A 17,893-nucleotide genomic window follows, 5' to 3' on the forward strand; every position below is an offset into this window, starting at 1 on the left:
TTTACTGGTGTTAGTTTCTCTCATAATTAGAAATAAGATGAGGTCATATTTAAAACGCTCTTTGGACTCATTGACTCAGTCCAACACACAAACACCTATAAAACAATCAGTACAATCAGGGCTTTGTTGAAGTGAATTGAACTCCTTTTTCTTACCATGTTTGAGTCAATCCACATTTTTTAAAATGTCCCACATTTAAGTTTGGACTCATCATAATAATAATAATATTAGAAAAGTATTTACTCACTGCCATAGCAACAGGAAAACAGAATAAAAAGTTACAGTTAAAAAAAATAGGCAAATAAAAGAGGTAAAAATGTAAACATTAATTTGATTAGAAAACCTTTATCCTTATTGTTTAAGTATAGAGGTGATAAACTTGCATCTTCAAAAAGCACAGGTAGTGAAAGTTAGCTTATGGGTAACTTGATACGTTATTAAATATGCAGTTGTCAATAAAAAAAAAATAGATTTATGAAGCTTTAATGTCATGATCAGAAAGCTGTGAGAATCTGTCTCTAATCTGTTTTTTGCTGCTTTGACAGAAGCCTTAGTACAAGTTCATGTTGTAGCGTTTACAGTAATGACCTGAAGAGGGCAGTGTCAAATCATTTGTGGTTACTAAGGTGACGTGTCTTGTTTGTAACAAACACACAAACAAACACACAGGAGCAAATCCTCTGCTGGACTCAGATGCAGCTGCAGGAAACCGTCGACTCCGCCTCGTCCACCTCGTCCACCTCCTCCCCGTACAGAGTGATGAGCTGAGGGTGGACCCTGAACAACACACACACATTCAGGTTTTCATCACTTCAGAGGACATCACTTTGGATTGAGTAATTTCCTGAAGATTTACCCAAACTAATCCCCCAACAGTTCTTTCCATACCTCTAACCCTCACCTTACCCTGACTTTAAAGCAAGTCTTCACCCTAACATTTAATGAAAAACAGGAACTTGACTTCATTAATACGTGTCCCCACAATGTGAGTTTGTGAACAGTGACCCCAAAAACAAGTGAATAGATGTTACACATGTCCACACCCAGGCCAGAGACAGTTGTGGCTTTAATAAATAGGACTATATAAAAAGTAGATTTAGCAATGCAGATCCAAAATACGTCCAAATATGGTCACTTCTGGTTCCAAAGAACTAAGATGGCGGTTGCTGAAGTGCCAAACTTTTTTAAATTTGCGATGAAAGAATGAAAATCAAAAGTTAATCACAATTAATTTCATTTTTATTCAAATGTTTGATATGCATTTATTTTGCATTTCAATTATGTTTTGTTAATGCTTTTATTTTGTACTGTCTTAAGCTACTTTACTTCCTGTTTCAATACATCCCTGCTTTTATTTTGAAAGAGATAAAATAATAAGAGATTCAATAAAATTAACTTAACCACGGACTAAAGGAACATGTTGCAGATCAAAAAGTAAATGAAAACAGCTCAAGAGGACGTTAGAAAAGTGAAATGTGTGAAATATCAGGTGGATATGACTTTTGAATCGTCAGCTGAGCCATCTGGGAGTTTAAAAAAAAAAGAAATTAACAAAATGAGCCATTCAAAGGCGCAGAGTTTCATTCTTTTCCATCACTGTGACTACTGGCATGAAATCCTTCAGGGATAATAAACATTTCTATTCAATATAAATGTATATGAAATATTTTCCATTTCACTGTGTGTAATGACACCGTGCAGATTCATTCAATCTATAATTGAATTATTATTTTTTTCGAGTATCAGACCTGATGAGCACTTCGTTGGCGATCTCCACTAGCTCTCCGTCGATGTTCCACGGAAAGGCAGCTCCCTCTGATTGGATGATGGGCGACGTTCTGGAGTCTCCCTCTTCCTCGCTCTCCTCCTCCGACCAGCCAATCTTGGACCGCGGGCGGATCCTTACCGCTGACACATCATGAGTTTCCACGAAGGAGAAGCTGAACTGCAGACAGGAAATTAGAACAGATGGACCGACAAACTGATCAGGAGAAAAAAAAAAAACATAGTGTGTGTGTGTGTGTGTGTGTGTGTGTGTGTGTGTGTGTGTGTGTGTGTGTGTGTGTGTGTGTGTGTGTGTGTGTGTGTGTGTGTGTGTGTGTGTGTGTGTTCGTGTCCTGGCATGTTAATGGTCAGCTGATAGGAACAAAAAAAGCTCTGATCCTCTTTAAACAGCTTGTTAATCTGGAACAGTGACTCAGTTTCTTCCTGTTTACTGTCCCTTGTGTAGCATCGTGAAACTCTAACAGGGGGCAGCAAAGACCAACAGACGGACCGACGGACAGACAGACAATATGTCACTTTCCAGCTCTGAGAAATTAGGACGTGCACATGTATTTTCTTCTCAAACAATAGACGAACTGATAAAGAAGATAATCAAAAAGAACAAAATAGAGTGTTTTCTCAGTATATTCTGAGAGAGGGCTGTAGAAACATTTTAAAGAGAAGAAGGTTTCTTTGAAAGTTTGTCTTTTGGAACAAAACTTCTGCTTTGTTATACCTCCCTTTTATTGGATCTTATTATTTAAAAAAAATACAAAAATAAATAAATGAAAAAAAGCAGGATGAATTTTTTTTTGATCATTCATCTGAAAATGCAGTTACACTTGAAGTATTTCTATACAAACATCCACTAACAGGACGGACTCAGGTGAGGCTCTCTGTCCACAGTGTGTTGTCATGGATACATGTAAGCTGCTCACCAGGATCTCGTTGTGTTTGACGCTGAGCTGTCAGTCCTAAAGTCAGTGTGAAGGCTAACAGGATGTAGGTCAGTGAGTAAACAGCCAGTTTCCAACGCAGGACAGTGAACGACGAGCCAACAGTATATTTAGTAAGTAGGTTAGTGTGCGGTCTCTGAGGCCAGGCCGGTCCAGACCAGGCCGTGCTGAACCAGGCTAATCTACTCACCAACTAGTTTGTTTATTTGGTACATGTGAGGAGGAGACAGCGAGATCAGGATTGAAACACATATCCAGCTTACGGAGATAAATAAAACACAGCCCGTACTCGATCAGCAAAATACCCTGAATCATTAAGCTCTGACTTCAAAATGTATTCTTGGGGCGCAGTTAGACTAGTGGTTAGTGCGTGTGCCCCATGTACGGAGGCTGTGGTCCTCCAAGCGGGCGGCCTGGGTTCAAGTCCGACCCGTGGCCCCTTTTTCCTGCATGTCATTCCCCACTCTCTCTCTGATTATAACCTCTATCTCCTATCTCTAAATAAGGGCAGAAAAAGCCCATAATTATTATTATTTATTATTCTTTAACCTGAAATTGGATCATTTGTGAGTAAAAGCAGCATCAATTACATTTTGGTAAAACTAGCTTGTGCATGTGCTCAGCCCTGAAGAGTATTTGGACGAGGTAGCAGATAGAAAGCAATCATCTTCACCTGTTTGTGCAACGCATAAAAGAAAACTGTTTTTGCGTTATGCTGCTCATCAATATATTATTGCTCTGCCATTTAAGACTGCCCATCATCTCAGCCAGGAAAGGGTGATTTAAGGATTTTATTATCAATTTTACATTTAAGCAACTGAGCAGATCTTGTACCCAATGTGCAGGTGTTATACTCCACATGGCTGTCTCAGGTTCAAGTCCAGCCCTCAACATTTGCTGCTTGTCTTTCCCGTACTGTCTCTCTGTCTCTCTCTGTTTCCTGTCCTATCAATAAATGAGTTGAACAGCCCAACAAATCTTCTTTAAGGTAAATTAATGAGATTCAATAAATTGTTTTGCTACTGGATTTCAATTCCACATAAACCTATCAAACCCTGAATCCAAAAGAACGTTGCATTTAAGAGCTGTTTTTGTCCCCTGACGTAGTGTCACACTTGGCGTGATGTGTTGCGACAGCTGCTCTCACCTGTCCACTGGAGCTGTTGTATCTCTTCAGGTGTTTGATGAACTCTGACCTGGAAGTGTTTCCCACTGCGATCAATGACGCGCTACCATTTGAAACCCTTTCACAAACAGGAAGTGAAAGAGAAACACGATGTCACGACCGGCAGTGTGGTGCGTTCAAGGTCACAGCAAAGCTTACCTATGACGTTCTGCTCATCATACACAACATGTACCTGCTGTTAGGAGCCAGTCCTTGAGGTACATGTGGACTCAGACAGGGGATGGACATGATGCCGATGCTAATATACAGGCCCTGATTGGTTGTCCAGGACTCCTCCCCCTCTACACAGACCAATCACAGAGAGTAAGACAGTAAACCAAAAATGATGAAAGACAGAAATCTGACCACGACTGTGTTAAAGACTGACAACTGCTGGTCTCACCTGAGTCCGGGCCCTGGTCCTGGTCTCTGAACGGGAGGACAGAAATACATTTTTAGAACAATGTTTGCTGTTTTCACACTTCTCAGAAAAAAACAATCAATGTGTACTTAGGTTTTTTCTAGTTTATGTTCAAATAAAATATAGATTTTCTTTAAAACAATTATTTTAAAACTTGACTAGATGTCAAGTGTTGGATTTGTGTTTTTGTTTTGTTTTTGGTATAGAAAAGTAAGTAAATAAATGTTATCTTTAGTGTAGCAGCTTTCACACAGCAAGGTTAAAACAATTGCAATACAAATAACAATCCACTGTATGTTTACTGTTTCACATCAGATGTTCTGAGCTGTTGGAGGGAGTTAACCACAATTTTTGATTGAATAAAAAAGTGGTCTAACAACAATGTTGCTTAAGTAGAAGGGCTCAGCGCCTGAAGCCCGACCCCGGTTACAAACCACCCACTGCAGCTGGTTTAAAGTTTCTTTTTGTCTAAAGACAGACTACATTTTCTATACACAAGATAGTCCATGTGTTTGTGTGTTTGTGTGTTTGTGCATGATTCTCACAGGTGATCAATCAAATTCTTGTTTGATGTCTTCGCTGGTAAAAAAGACAGCTGACAGTCCTCTGGTCTGCAGGAGAGAAAAACAAAGGAGGGACTAGGGTCAGTTTGCAGCTATGCTAGCAGCTTAGTAAGGTTATGATCAGGCACAGTGCTGCTTTAAGATAACATGCTACATATTTAGGATATGTGATGTTTATAGCATCTTAGTTTAGATTATTAGCAAGCAAAAAATTGTTTAATAGCAAAAGAAGAATGGGTGGTAAAGAGTAAACATGTGGGTGACTCTAAAGGAAAGCATAGTACAGTTTCAAAAGTACAATCAGTTTACTGCACATTGCACAAGTTTACTTTTTCTTTACATTTTATTTTATTTACCATTTTGTACCTTTTGCACAATTTAGAATTTATTACTGTAAATATTATTTATCTTATTTTACCTTATTTTGGTTGTGTTGCACCGTGGGACGGAGACAAACGCAGTTTCGATTCCACTGAATGTCTGGCATATTTTGAAATTGACAATAAAGTTGACTTTGACTTTGACTATTTGTTCTGACAGAGCTTCAAATCTGAACAATGTATGAACTCTTCAACCCTGAGAAAAAAAAAGATGATAAAATCTCCCTAAATTGTGTGTGTATTTGTGAGTGTGTTACCTCAGCCTTGCCAGAGTCTTCACCAAAGCGTACTCCCGTCGCCTTCCTGATGGCATCCACCTCTTCTTCTCTGCCCTTGCTAAGCTCCGCCCACCAAAACCAAACATGGCGGAGAACCCGAAACACACCAACTGGCCGAGAGACGTGAAGCTGCACATGTCCACCTGCTGTTTGTGACCTGCACACAGACAGAGGGAGAGCTTTAATATACTGATGATTCTTATTTGGATACTATCAGGAGAAGCGGTCTTACAGTGAGAAGGTCATTCATATTCATGAGAAGCAGGACACCAAATATGAGCGACAGAAAGAGGTCAGGAGTGTGTATGTGTGTGAACATCTACAAACTTTAGGGAAATCACATCGCAGTAGAGTGACCACTCTCTGGTTGTTGTTGCTCCAGTTTGACCAGCCTATGGCTGTCCATCAGTCCAGTGTCACCAGCTTCAAAGGCGGCAGAATTTAGAGGATTTTAAAGCAGATTTAGGACAAATTTGTGTCTCAGTGTCTGTTAATAATTTTTCCAAAGCAGTGATGATTCTCACATAACAACTTTAGATTTGGTCGGAGATATTGATGGGCTATATGATGTGCAAGGTAAGGATCATGTGACCAATAGGGTCACCTTGTTAGGGTGTACGACATGAAGGAACATTTTGGAAAACTGGACCCTACTTTTTTTTACAGCTTTCAATGCAAACCACAAGTTTCTTTCTTTCTTTCTTTCTTTCTTTCTTTCTTTTTACTGTGTGGCATCCAGGAAATATTTAAACTACTCTTGTCTTTAAAAGCAGCTCAATCCCAGAAATAACTGAAATTGGATAATTAACGTAATGAATCGTATTCACCAGCACTACCATTCAATAATCACACACACACACACACACACACACACACACACACACACACACACCCACCATGCCATCTGGCCAAATACCTGCTGTAACCTACTGAACTGCAGTCTCAGTACCTGTCTGCCTGACGGCTTGTCTCTCTCTCTCTCTCTGGATGAATCTTATTTCCTCACCATATGGCGTGTTGTCAGTGTGTGTGTGTGTGTGTGTGTGTGTGTGTGTGTGTGTGTGTGTGTGTGTGTGTGTGTGTGTGTGTGTGTGTGTGTGTCTGAGCCTTAATCCTGGATGGTCAACCTCACAGTCAGTGGGTCAGTGTGATCAAACCTGCAGCATTTCTTAAAGGTGCAGTCATCATTTATATCTTGACAATATCAGAAGTTCTGTTTAAAAAGAAACTTTATAACCCTAAAGTTCTTAAAAGCCTTTTGTTGCATGTTTGATTATCCTCACTGTATTCTCTGACACATCAGTTCCAGTAGGGGAGAAACACACTCAGTCCATTGGAAACACAACACAGTAATGATTCGCTGCAGCGTACACTCAAGTTCAAAGGAGAGATAATGAAAAGTAAATACAGTGTGAATATGAAAATGCTGAACGTAAACTACAGAAGTAAACTAAAGTTATTTCTGACTTCCAAACAATGCATTAGCCTGGCTTTGTTTTGCAGCTACATGATCACAGCATAACTTTTTTTTTTTTAAAGATTTTATTTTTGGGCGTTTTTGTGCCTTTATTGTAGTAAGAGGACAGTGGATAGAGTCAGAAATCAGGGAGAGAGAGCGAGAGTGGGGAATGACATGCGGGAAAGGAGCCACAGGTTGGACTCGCCCCGAGGTCCACAGCCTCCATACATGGGTACCCAATGCGCCACCAGCACCCCAATCACAGCATAACTAAATCTGTAATAGAAACTGAAACATGCAGATAACAGCCCAACACAGGCTCGCTAAACTGCAATGGACTATGGATACCATGTGTTTAAAACTGTACAAACTAAGAATGTTTTATTTTTTGGGTCCCTTTACATCTTGACAGCAATCAATGAATGAAATGTTCCAAAAAAAATGTTGTTCATGGATGTCACTGAACTAAAATGAGCCTGTCCAAGCATTTTGATTCTGATCAAGAACTATACTTGGAAGGTTAAAACAATTGGATGCCTGTTTACCTGCCTACCTGAGCCCACTCTGTCGGTGCATTCATTGAGTGTGAGTTAGATCTTCCCAAATCCGCATCTACCAGGCACATTGCTATAAAATGGCAAAAGGAATATAAATAATCTTAGCTAAGGTGCTTGAGCAGGCATTCTTAGGTGTTTTCATAAAGAAAATAATGTACTAAACACTTTCATTGAGTTAATTTGTCTGTTAAATTAGGACACTGGAGCTTCTGAAGGACAGTTCAGGTATGTCATAAAAACATTTTAACTCACCTGTAGTGACCTCTGTGGGAACAGCTTCCCACCTGAGAACTCTAACTGTTTTCTATTGTTCAGGAATTAGTCTAATTTGTACCATCTGTCATGCACACACTGACAAACACACACAGCTTCCAGTGTTAATTAATGTTAATGAACCACTGTCTCACCACAACCTGTCATTCACAAACATCGGCCTGCCCTGCTGAAAGCTGATTGGTCAGGAGGTTTACTCGAGAGCGATGAAAGGGGGACGGGGGCCATGGTGGGCGGAGAAAACCTGTGATTTAGAGTGAAACCGATCCTGTTGTTAGACATCTGTCCACTCCTCCCTCAGGAGTCCTCTCGTACCGTCTGCTTCACTCAGACTGAAGCTTTGTTTTTACTCAAACAGTCTGAGTGACCACCAGCCAATCACATCAAAGCTGACTGGCAAATCAAGCTCCTGATTGGCTCTCCGGCAAATCCTCATAGTAAATAAGATGAAAACAACAGAAGGGAGCTAACTACACACAGTCAATAGAAAGAATCAACTCGGATAACATGAACTTACAGTAGAGGCAACCTATTGGGCAGAGAAAAATTTAGACAATATCGAAGTACCAACACTCAAGTTCATCTAATGGCCACTAGGGACTGGATCCAAAGGGAGTCACTATCCATAGACGGCTGTAATAAAGTGCCTTTATTTCCAGTAGAAATAATCATGTGAACAAAATGGTACCCAATTATGTTTTAGCTCTTTTTGAGATTTTTTCATGAAAATATTGACCTTATAATATTAGTAGGGCTACATTTAAATGAACTGACGGCCCTTCTTAGAAATCTGTGCGCCAATTCATTTATATGATAGCATTGGCATTAATAAGCAGGTTTCAGTGTCTTGCTTTACCTGGTAATACATCGACATATTTGGTATTTTATAAGAGCAGACTTGTGGTTTGCTTTTTCTCGAACCCAGACGCACACCTGTGCCGCTGTTTTCATGTTTACAACTGGTTTCATTACACTTTAATGATCTAACTGCTGCTGTAAGGGTTCAAAGTAAACACACTTTATCCTTCAGTGAACATCCGGAGATCGTTTACACCCTTCAGAGGTCAAAGGTCAAAGCTCAAATGTCCGTTGCAAAGAAGAGCGCTTTAACTTTCACGTTAAAAAATATTTGTTTCATTGCACGCTCCTCAATTTCATATGTTCCAGAGGCTCTCTTAGCCTTTTTGCACCGATGTGAAAACAACTTTCTTCAGATTCTATGAGATCCATAACACCAAGTAGCTGAGTAATCCACAAACCAATGGGTAAAGTTTTATCAGTTCATCCTCTCAGTATTTACAGTCTTAGGTGTAGCACAGGTCGAGCCGATTATAATGTAAGTAGTAATAATAATAGGAGGGTGAAGCCACCCAAGACAACAAAGTAGAACCAACCCAGGACAAGATTAAAACATTTCAGACCAGGTTGAACCCACCACATTCATTCCATTTCATTTTTCTTATGTTATGCTTCAATTTATGTTAATTGTTACCAGTGTTGTGTGCTGTGTTTGTTCAGTATATCACGTTATACTGCGCTGTGTGTCTCTTTTGCACGATTGCTCAAGGCAAATTTTCCCTTTGGGAGTTACAGTTACGTATACCTAATCTTACTGAATCACAGAGTGCGTTTGTGTGAGACTAAAGATCCAGGACGATGTTCCTAAAGATATAAACAACATGGTCCACATACCCAGGATGATGTGCAGGGCTGCAGTGACCGGATCTCTGACTCCATGAACGGAACAGGAAACCACGTCTGTAGAGCCTGTAAAGACAAACAGACATTTAATACAACATCACACTCCTCAGGGTAAAAAAAACAAAACAGTATATTTGTTTTTTTGATCTATAGTTTATGTTTAAGTGTCTTTTTACTCACCAGCGGGAATGATTCCAAGTGGCAGCACTTGTTTCACTGGTTTCTCAGGAGAACCAGCATCCAGCTGAGCTCTGAGGACCATAGCGTGACAGAGCTCGGCTACCGAACCGTCCCCTCCAACACACACCACGCTGATAGAAAGGTGGAGACAAGAGAGTGTAAGGACTATTACACAGGTAGAAGGAAACTGTCTTTAAGTATGAATGTCTTTTGTATCTCAAGTTATTAAGTACACTATTCTCACTATTCTTGAAATGATATCCTGCAGCAAACAACAATAGAAGTGCTTCATTTGCTGCCTTGTGCAGATATCCCAAAGTATAAAGTCATCCAGCAGGGGGCATGACTCCTCCACAGGATACTCCCCTGACCGTGTTTATCACACCTCAGTACATTTAGGGACACAACCAAAACGTGTCTGCAGCAGAAAGTTTGTGAAACAATGAAAACAGATGCATTGGAAAGTCTCCTAACATTTTGTAGTCCTGCAAACATAGAAATCCTGATTTTAAATCTAAAAACTGAACCCATTTTAGATTGTGTTTTAAAAAAAACCCTCAGGATTTAACCTTTAGAAACATTGGCTTCATTTAAAATTATATTTATAGTTAACATGTTTTTTTAACTTAATGTAAAGTTTCATAAAATATTGCTTTGCTAGTATAACACAACAATGGAAATCTTGTTAATCATACACACACCCAATTATAGATGACTTAAACTTAACAATAAAAATACTGTGACTTTCTTTTACTTTGAAACATAGAAAGCAAGGAGGACATTTAATAAGTCTACAAAAAAGGCGGGATAATCTCTTATTTTCTTGAGTAAAAAGAAAGAAAGAACCGCAGAAATAATAAAAACATGTATAACTGCAGTTTTTGTAAAGGTTTCAAAAGAATCAATAACTGCTGGGAAGTATTCGATATAATATATGACTTGACACAGCTTTTTGAATACTCCTGAAAGTAAAAGGTTGGACCGGTAGTAGGGACGAGGTCTCTTAGGGTTTAACTAGAAACGATAAATAAGCCCTGTAAACTGCTGGTAACAGATTGTTGACCAAAACTACAAAAACAGAACAAAACTGGGCACCGAAGAAAACATTGAACTCTTGTTTATACCTACAGGAGTGCATCTGCTTTTTTCAACATCTAAATGTTACTCTCATTATATTTGTCATATATTATATTATATACTTGGATTTCCCTTGGGATCAATAAAATATCTATCTATCTATCTATCTATCTATCTATCTATCTATCTTTGTATTTAGTGGCATGTTGAGGTGGACTTCTTGTGTGTAAATGTTGTGATTGTTTGACATGTGTCTGTTTACATGTTTTTTTAAAGTTCAGTATAAGAGCCAGAGTTTCGTATTTTTGTATGTGCAGTAAATGTAAGGCTAACAGACTCCGCCCCCTTCCCCCTCCTCCTGAGTATGGGATTACCTGCAGCTCCCGTCACCACAGTGACAGCCAGCCTAATTGGCAAATGTAGGTTTCAACCAAATCCACACCAGAACAGCCTTACACACTCACACACACAACCGCTACCTTAGCAACGTTGGCTAATCTTCTCTAAGCACATTAAGCTTTATGACGGCTGAGCACAAAAGCAGCTTACCCACACGCACACACATGCACGTGCACACACACACACACACACACACACACACACACACACACACACACACACACACACACACACACACGCAATCATAGATATTGATGAAAAGGTGATCAAGTGTTCATTCATAGTTTTAGCTCTTGATGTTATATTATTTTGCTTCAGTAGCTCAGATGATTATTATTACCCTTAGCTTAGTTAGCAGTATGTGTATGATATCACCGGTTTGTGTATATTTTTAGTTACACTGTGTGTGTGTGTGTGTGTGTGTGTGTGTGTGTGTGTGTGTGTGTGTGTGTGTGTGTGTGTGTGTGTGTGTGTGAGAGAGAGAGTGCCGTAATCAGTCTGGGTCAGTGTGTTTGTGTGTTTTTGTGTCAGTCTCTGACGGTAAACTGTTATCTAATTTTTGGGTTCAGCCGTTCGTACTGGGACGATTTCATGTTTGTTAACAACTAATTAACTTTGAAGTAAACATTATTTATATATATATATTTAAATGTAAACTCTGAGAATTTAGTTTGTATGTTTTGAAAGCTTCAACAAAAAAAAAGACATTTTTTTAACATCCTCTGAATGGATAATTAACGATGAAGATGCTTCCTCTTAGAATGAGCCGTGTTAGCGTTAGCCTCAGTCTTTGAGCATATTGAGAAACTTTAGAGTTTGATTCTAGTCTTCGCTTGTTTCTCCTCTTCTTATATGTAATCAGTTTCACCTTAAGGACATTTTCAAATTGTACTTTGACTCTAAGAATCTACCCTTATTGCATGGGCGGCTCTAGGCAGGGGCCAACAGTTCCCCTGTAACACCGAGCTTGGTCCCCCCTCTGGCCACCCCTCCAAAAGGAGTGAACATACTGTACACAGTATTTACCTCAACAACCAGACGCACAATCTAGTATTAAATACTGTTACAGAAAGACATATAAATCATGGTTGTGGTATTTAATGATGTGCGCTATTTTTGGCATAATATATATATATATATATTTTAAAGCAATCATCTTTGTCTATTTTTCAGTGGTCTAGAACCGCCACTGCCTCACTGAAAGGGTTTATGTTTTTTATGCCATGCTTAATATCCTTTTAAATTTAAATTTTCCAAATCGGTCCATGAAATTATCATTCTCACTGGGAACATGTTTCATTTTTTTTCCTTGTATTTTGCTAATTATTCTTGTGATTCTTGTTTTTTTGGTTTTCCTTAAAGTTGCTTTGGAAATCGACTCGCTGTCATTGTGATTTTATTTAATAAAAGGTTGATGAAAATGAGACTGGTAAAAACATTAAAACATCAGCCACCGACAGAGATGTCAACCAACACCTGTAAATACAGTGAACTCAATTAGCTTGCTAGTGAGTTAAAAATCTCTCATCCTGAAAAGGCATTGTGACCTTCTTATAATATAGGATCAATATTTAAGTTTCTGCTGTTTCTTCCAATGCAAAAACTTCATGCACTAAATAGCAACTTACAGTCAAGCTGTGTGATAAAATATCAGGTGACCTGTGCACAGAAGATTGAGTCTACGAGCTCTGCAACTTATACACATTATCTAACTAACAAGGAGGAAACTGGTAATATTAGATAAATGTCAGTATTAATTCATTTATGCCAGGAAATTATAATTGTCTTGGAAAAAAATTAAGCATTTTCACAACCAGGTAATTCGAGAGAGAAAGAGAGACAAGGGATGATCAACAACTAACCCATCAAATTCATCCAGCTTGCATTCCTTCATCACTGAGAGAGCGTAACCCTTCCTCTCGGTCACTGGAGAGAGAGAGAGAGACAGGCAGAGAGAGTTTGAAACGTAAGAGAGAGATACAGGACGAGAAAGAGAGAGTGAGACAGAAGGAGAGAGAGGGAAACAGATGGAGAGACATTGAGATGGACAGAGATGGACTTCATGCTTGTGTGTGTGTGCGGTCACATGTACACAAGTGTGTGTTCAAGGCTGCCAAAAAAAAAAAGTGGGACAACGGATATCACACCATCTGCTTAGAGGAGGAGAGGAGAACATTTGAGGAGGAATAGAGAAAGAGAAGGAGAGGAAACCAGGAGAAATGTGGAGAAAAGGAGAGGAAGCGTGCTGCAAACAAAGGTGTGTAAAACATGAAAAACAGCAGATAGACATCAAACTGAGTTTTAACCTATAATCACGCTTTATTTAATGATTGCTCATCACATTGCATATTTAATTGCGGCTGCAAAGTGGTGGAGTGGTTAGCGCCGTCACCTCCCAGTAAGAAGGTTTTTGGTGCGAACAGTTTTCATGGTTCCCCTGTGCATGCATCGATTCTCTCTGGGTACGCCGGCTTCCTCCCACAGGAAGTCATGCTCGTTGTATGGTCACTCTGAATTGCTTGTAGGTATGAGTGTTAATGTTTCTGTCTCTACAAGTCAGCCCTGTGATTGGCTGGCGACAAGTCCAGGGTGTTTCCCCGACTCTCACCCAATGGCAGCTGGGATAGGCTCCAGCCCCCCCCCCCCCCCGTGACCCCGAACAGGACAAGCGGAATAAACAATGAATGGATGAATGTTGTTATTGCAAAATTGAAGAATGTAATCACACTGCATATTTTTCTCATACCGTGCAGAACTAGTCGGTGTATGTTTGTGTGAGTCAAAAAGGCATCACAGTGATCTGAACCTTGAGGGACCAAAATCAGATATCCAAATTTAGATATTTTCTCACTGTGGGGCTCTGAGATATTGTGTCCACAATCATTGGAGAGACAGACGGACAAAAGTGTTGGCCAACCGAAAAATATGCCTGCAGCCACAGCATTTCCCGACGTTGCTGCATTAAACAAGATGAGAATTGAGATAAGGGGAGATGGGATAAGATTAAATGAGAGGAGAAGACAAACAAGAGGAGAAAAGATGAAAGGGTAGGCAAGGAGAGGAGAGGAGAGGAGAGGAGAGGAGAAGGAGAAGGAGAGGAGAGGAGAAGGAGAGGAGAGGAGAGGAGAAGGAGAGGAGAGGAGAGGAGAGGAGAGGAGAGGAGAGGCGAGGAGAAGGAGAGGAGAGGAAAGGAGAGGAGGATGTCTCCATGTCACAACAGATGGGCTAAGCTCCACCCCCTGTATCAGTATCAGGTTACCTAGCAACCAGAGACTGCCATTAACACTGACCTTTGGACCTCCTCTACTCTCAACACACACACACACACACACACACACACACACACACACACACACACACACACACACACACACACAGATTTCACCTTGTCTCCTGCTCCGACAAATAATTTAAACACAAAACACACGAGTTATAATATCTTGCAAAGTCTTCAGACGCCCCGCCCACTTAGTCAATGTTTATCGCTTGTGTTTTTTTTTTAAATAAACTTGATTAATAAAATAATAAACAAGTGGATGAACTGACCAGTGATGTCAGTGCGGACGTCGGCCATCTTGAAGAGAGGAGCCACGTGTTCTCTGTAGATGTGAACTGATTCCTTCCTGTGGCTGCTGGGGTTGATGAAGACCTTCACATACCTGGGACGACTGAACCCTGCATATAACAAAACAAAAAACAAACTTATTTTCATTTACGGGTTAAAAAAGGTAACGTTCTGAAGTCAAAATAGCTTGTTTTTAACACATCTGAACTCATCAGTCAATCCAGCATTCTGGTTTAGTATTTGTATTCCTTTATATATTGCCATGAAAGTTGTACCGACATTCATGTTTCCCAGAGGATGAATCGTATTTATTTAACCGAGACCCAAATTCGCATTTCAAGCAATTCAAACAAAACTGAACAGATAAAATTTGTTTGTAACTGGAAGAGTAAACACCAGTTTACTGCTGTGATTATTCATAAAATCATTTTACATCTCCAATCTAGGCCTGCACAGTATGAGAAAAATATGTGATGCATAATCAAGAGTGCACATCAGCTTTAAATCACGGTTTCCACCTGTTTTCTGATCTTAATGTTCGACACAATACCTGTGGTTGCAACAACTTCCTCCTGAACAAATTTCAGGCTTTTGCTATGTGTTTATTGAAATTGCAACTTATTGCACAGTGTGTGTGTGTGTGTGTGTGTGTGTGTGTGTGTGTGTGTGTGTGTGTGTGTGTGTGTGTGTGTGTGTGTGTGTGTGTGTGTGTGTGTGTGTGTGTGTGTGTGTGTGTGTGTGTGTGTGTGTTTCAACGGTATTGACTTCAAACTACAGACACACTTACACTCACACTGACCCCCTGTACAGCTCATCATTAGGCAGATTTAGAGACCGCATTATAAATCCCCATAGACCAGCACAGATCAATATACACACACACACCAGTTCCATTATCCAGCTCATTACTATAATCTGCTCCCAAAAGGCCATGACCTCGCCCTGTTAATGACCCCCCCACACACACACACACACACGCAGGGCACCACCTCCTGCCTTCACCCCACAGCTCTGAACCGCTTTTTTAGGCGTTTCTGTGAGGAGAAACCCAAAAGACTCCCACCCCTCTTCTCTCTACAGGACTCTTTTATTTACCAGAAGTGCCGGTTCCCCCGAAAAATATTCTCAACAGCCTGCATGATTTGATGATATTTGAATTTCCCTCAGCATCAATAAAGTATCTATCCATCCATCTATCTATATATCTATGACTAATACATGAATTTTTATCCTGGTTTCTGAATGTAAGTCCTTGAGAATGTTAAAAGGGACTCACAGCTGCCCTCTGCTAAAGGACCCGGGAGAATACTGGGAGAAATGGTCATAACGGGGCCTTACAATGAGATGTAGGACAAAATCACTAAGGGTCAAGGTGACACGATGTGCGATGGCAAGAATCTGACTAAACAATACGATGGAGGGGTTACAGTTTAATATTATGCAGAACTGTAATCAAGAAACAAAAAGTCAATATTTTTATTGTGGAAAGTAAAGACAAAAAATACTTGTTGCACAAAACAGATGTAAATAAGTTCAAGTCATTCATTCATTTCAGAGAATGGGGGTCAGCAATCAAACACATTTTTGAAAAATTTGGGGAAATTGACTTACTTTTTCCTTTATTGACTCAAACTGTCATAGTATTAAAGAAAACTAATACTACATGCATAACTGAGATGAATAGATATTTTTTTCCACTTAGAGCATGGGGTATGAATTTCTATTTCCCACAAGCTTGTGCATTTATACTCATGGTAAATCCATACATGGTTTCACAGTTTCACAAAAAGAAACATCACAATGCTGACAACTTTTTTAAGACTGCATTACCCCTCTTTAACAACTCAGGTCCTTGAATGTCAGATTAAGAGTTTCTAAACTCAGGTAATTAAGTTTAATTTCCATCACAATACCAAAAAAAAACCCAGAAATTATGCAACTCAGACAGGTGACGATAACTGAAGTGACAATTTAACACCCAAAGAAAAAACAGCACAATGTCAGGTTTTTTTTTTCTGTGGTTTGTTGAGTTTTTGTGATGAATTATTGTAAATAAGGTGGAAAAGGGAAACCTTAGAGCACCTGTCCTGGCTGTTTATTATCCATAGAGATGATCATCTATTTTAGCTGACCTGTGATGTAACAATCAGCCACAAAGTTTAGTTCATCACCTACAGTAGCTCTCTCTCTCTCTCTCTCTCTCTCTCTGTCAATACGGCATGTAACCTTTTTAAAATTAATAAAAATAGCGGCACACATTAACCCCTCATTCTTATATTGATATTTAAAAACGCTTTTTATCAGAAGAATCAGTCTATTCGTTCATGGTTGCCTTAAAAGGAGCTTCTCTACCTGCCCGCTAAAACTAACTACCTGATTCATGCCCTCTATATTAATCTCAGACACACACACACAGTCACATAGGTCATCATGTCATTCCATTTGATGATATTTGTCAGAGTAGACAGGTAGACGTAGAGAGATCAAGTATCACAAGATCATCTCCAAGCCTTCCAGCTGCAGGTTGCTTTGGCGCTGCTAAAATGTTACCATGGTAAACAATCCCAGTGTTGTAAAGGAGAAGTGTTGAGTTTCCGATAGAGGACTGAGCTGCGGAATATTGTTGACCAAAACAGATTGTTTTCAGGTGGAGGCTCCATCCGAGGACAGGGGCGGTAGTAATCAATTAAAGGCTTTAAACGTCCAGAATAATCGGATCCTAATGAGTGATGTGATCTGAAGAGCTTCAGAGACATGAGGCTTCAAGGTAAACTCTAGTTTTGAAGTCCACTCTGAGTGTAAAAACTAAAAAGTAAGTATTCTGGAAATCTCTGAAGCTGTTGGAACAAACATATCAGAACAGATCCAGTCAGGCCAACTTTCCCCATGATGTACCTGCCTGTGTTTATGCAAAAATGTTTACTTTTCTTTGAGACAGTGGCTGGCTCAACATGTAGCCTGAATTAAGCTACAGAATGACTTTACAAGTAATAATGGTTGTTGTAGTGGCTCTGTTGGAGTAGTGGTTGCTGCATGTGTCCTTTGGTCCTCCGGGATGATGGCCCAGGTTCACATCCGACCCGTGGCTTCTTTCCTGTGTGTCTTTACCCCTTTTCTCTCTACCTGACTTCTGACTCTGTCTCTAGATGAAAGCA

General features: G+C 39.8%; 1 protein-coding gene across 1 annotated transcript in view; it reads right to left on the minus strand.

The window, feature by feature from the left end:
- Nucleotides 1-467: 467 nt before the first annotated feature.
- The window catches only part of cerkl (ceramide kinase-like), a 32,288-nt gene continuing 14,862 nt past the window's right edge, over nucleotides 468-17,893 (minus strand). The window contains exons 4-14 of the mRNA XM_029277346.2: nucleotides 14,720-14,848; nucleotides 13,036-13,099; nucleotides 9,698-9,828; nucleotides 9,509-9,583; nucleotides 5,507-5,684; nucleotides 4,852-4,917; nucleotides 4,289-4,314; nucleotides 4,079-4,187; nucleotides 3,868-3,964; nucleotides 1,749-1,945; nucleotides 468-777 (exon numbers count right to left, since the gene is read on the minus strand). Coding sequence (XP_029133179.2) covers nucleotides 690-777; nucleotides 1,749-1,945; nucleotides 3,868-3,964; nucleotides 4,079-4,187; nucleotides 4,289-4,314; nucleotides 4,852-4,917; nucleotides 5,507-5,684; nucleotides 9,509-9,583; nucleotides 9,698-9,828; nucleotides 13,036-13,099; nucleotides 14,720-14,848 — 1,160 coding nt within the window. The 3' untranslated portion in view covers nucleotides 468-689. The remainder of the gene's footprint in view (nucleotides 778-1,748; nucleotides 1,946-3,867; nucleotides 3,965-4,078; nucleotides 4,188-4,288; nucleotides 4,315-4,851; nucleotides 4,918-5,506; nucleotides 5,685-9,508; nucleotides 9,584-9,697; nucleotides 9,829-13,035; nucleotides 13,100-14,719; nucleotides 14,849-17,893) is intronic.

The sequence above is a fragment of the Labrus bergylta genome, chromosome 13, assembly GCF_963930695.1.
Source record: "Labrus bergylta chromosome 13, fLabBer1.1, whole genome shotgun sequence".
NCBI classification, from domain to species: domain Eukaryota; kingdom Metazoa; phylum Chordata; class Actinopteri; order Labriformes; family Labridae; genus Labrus; species Labrus bergylta.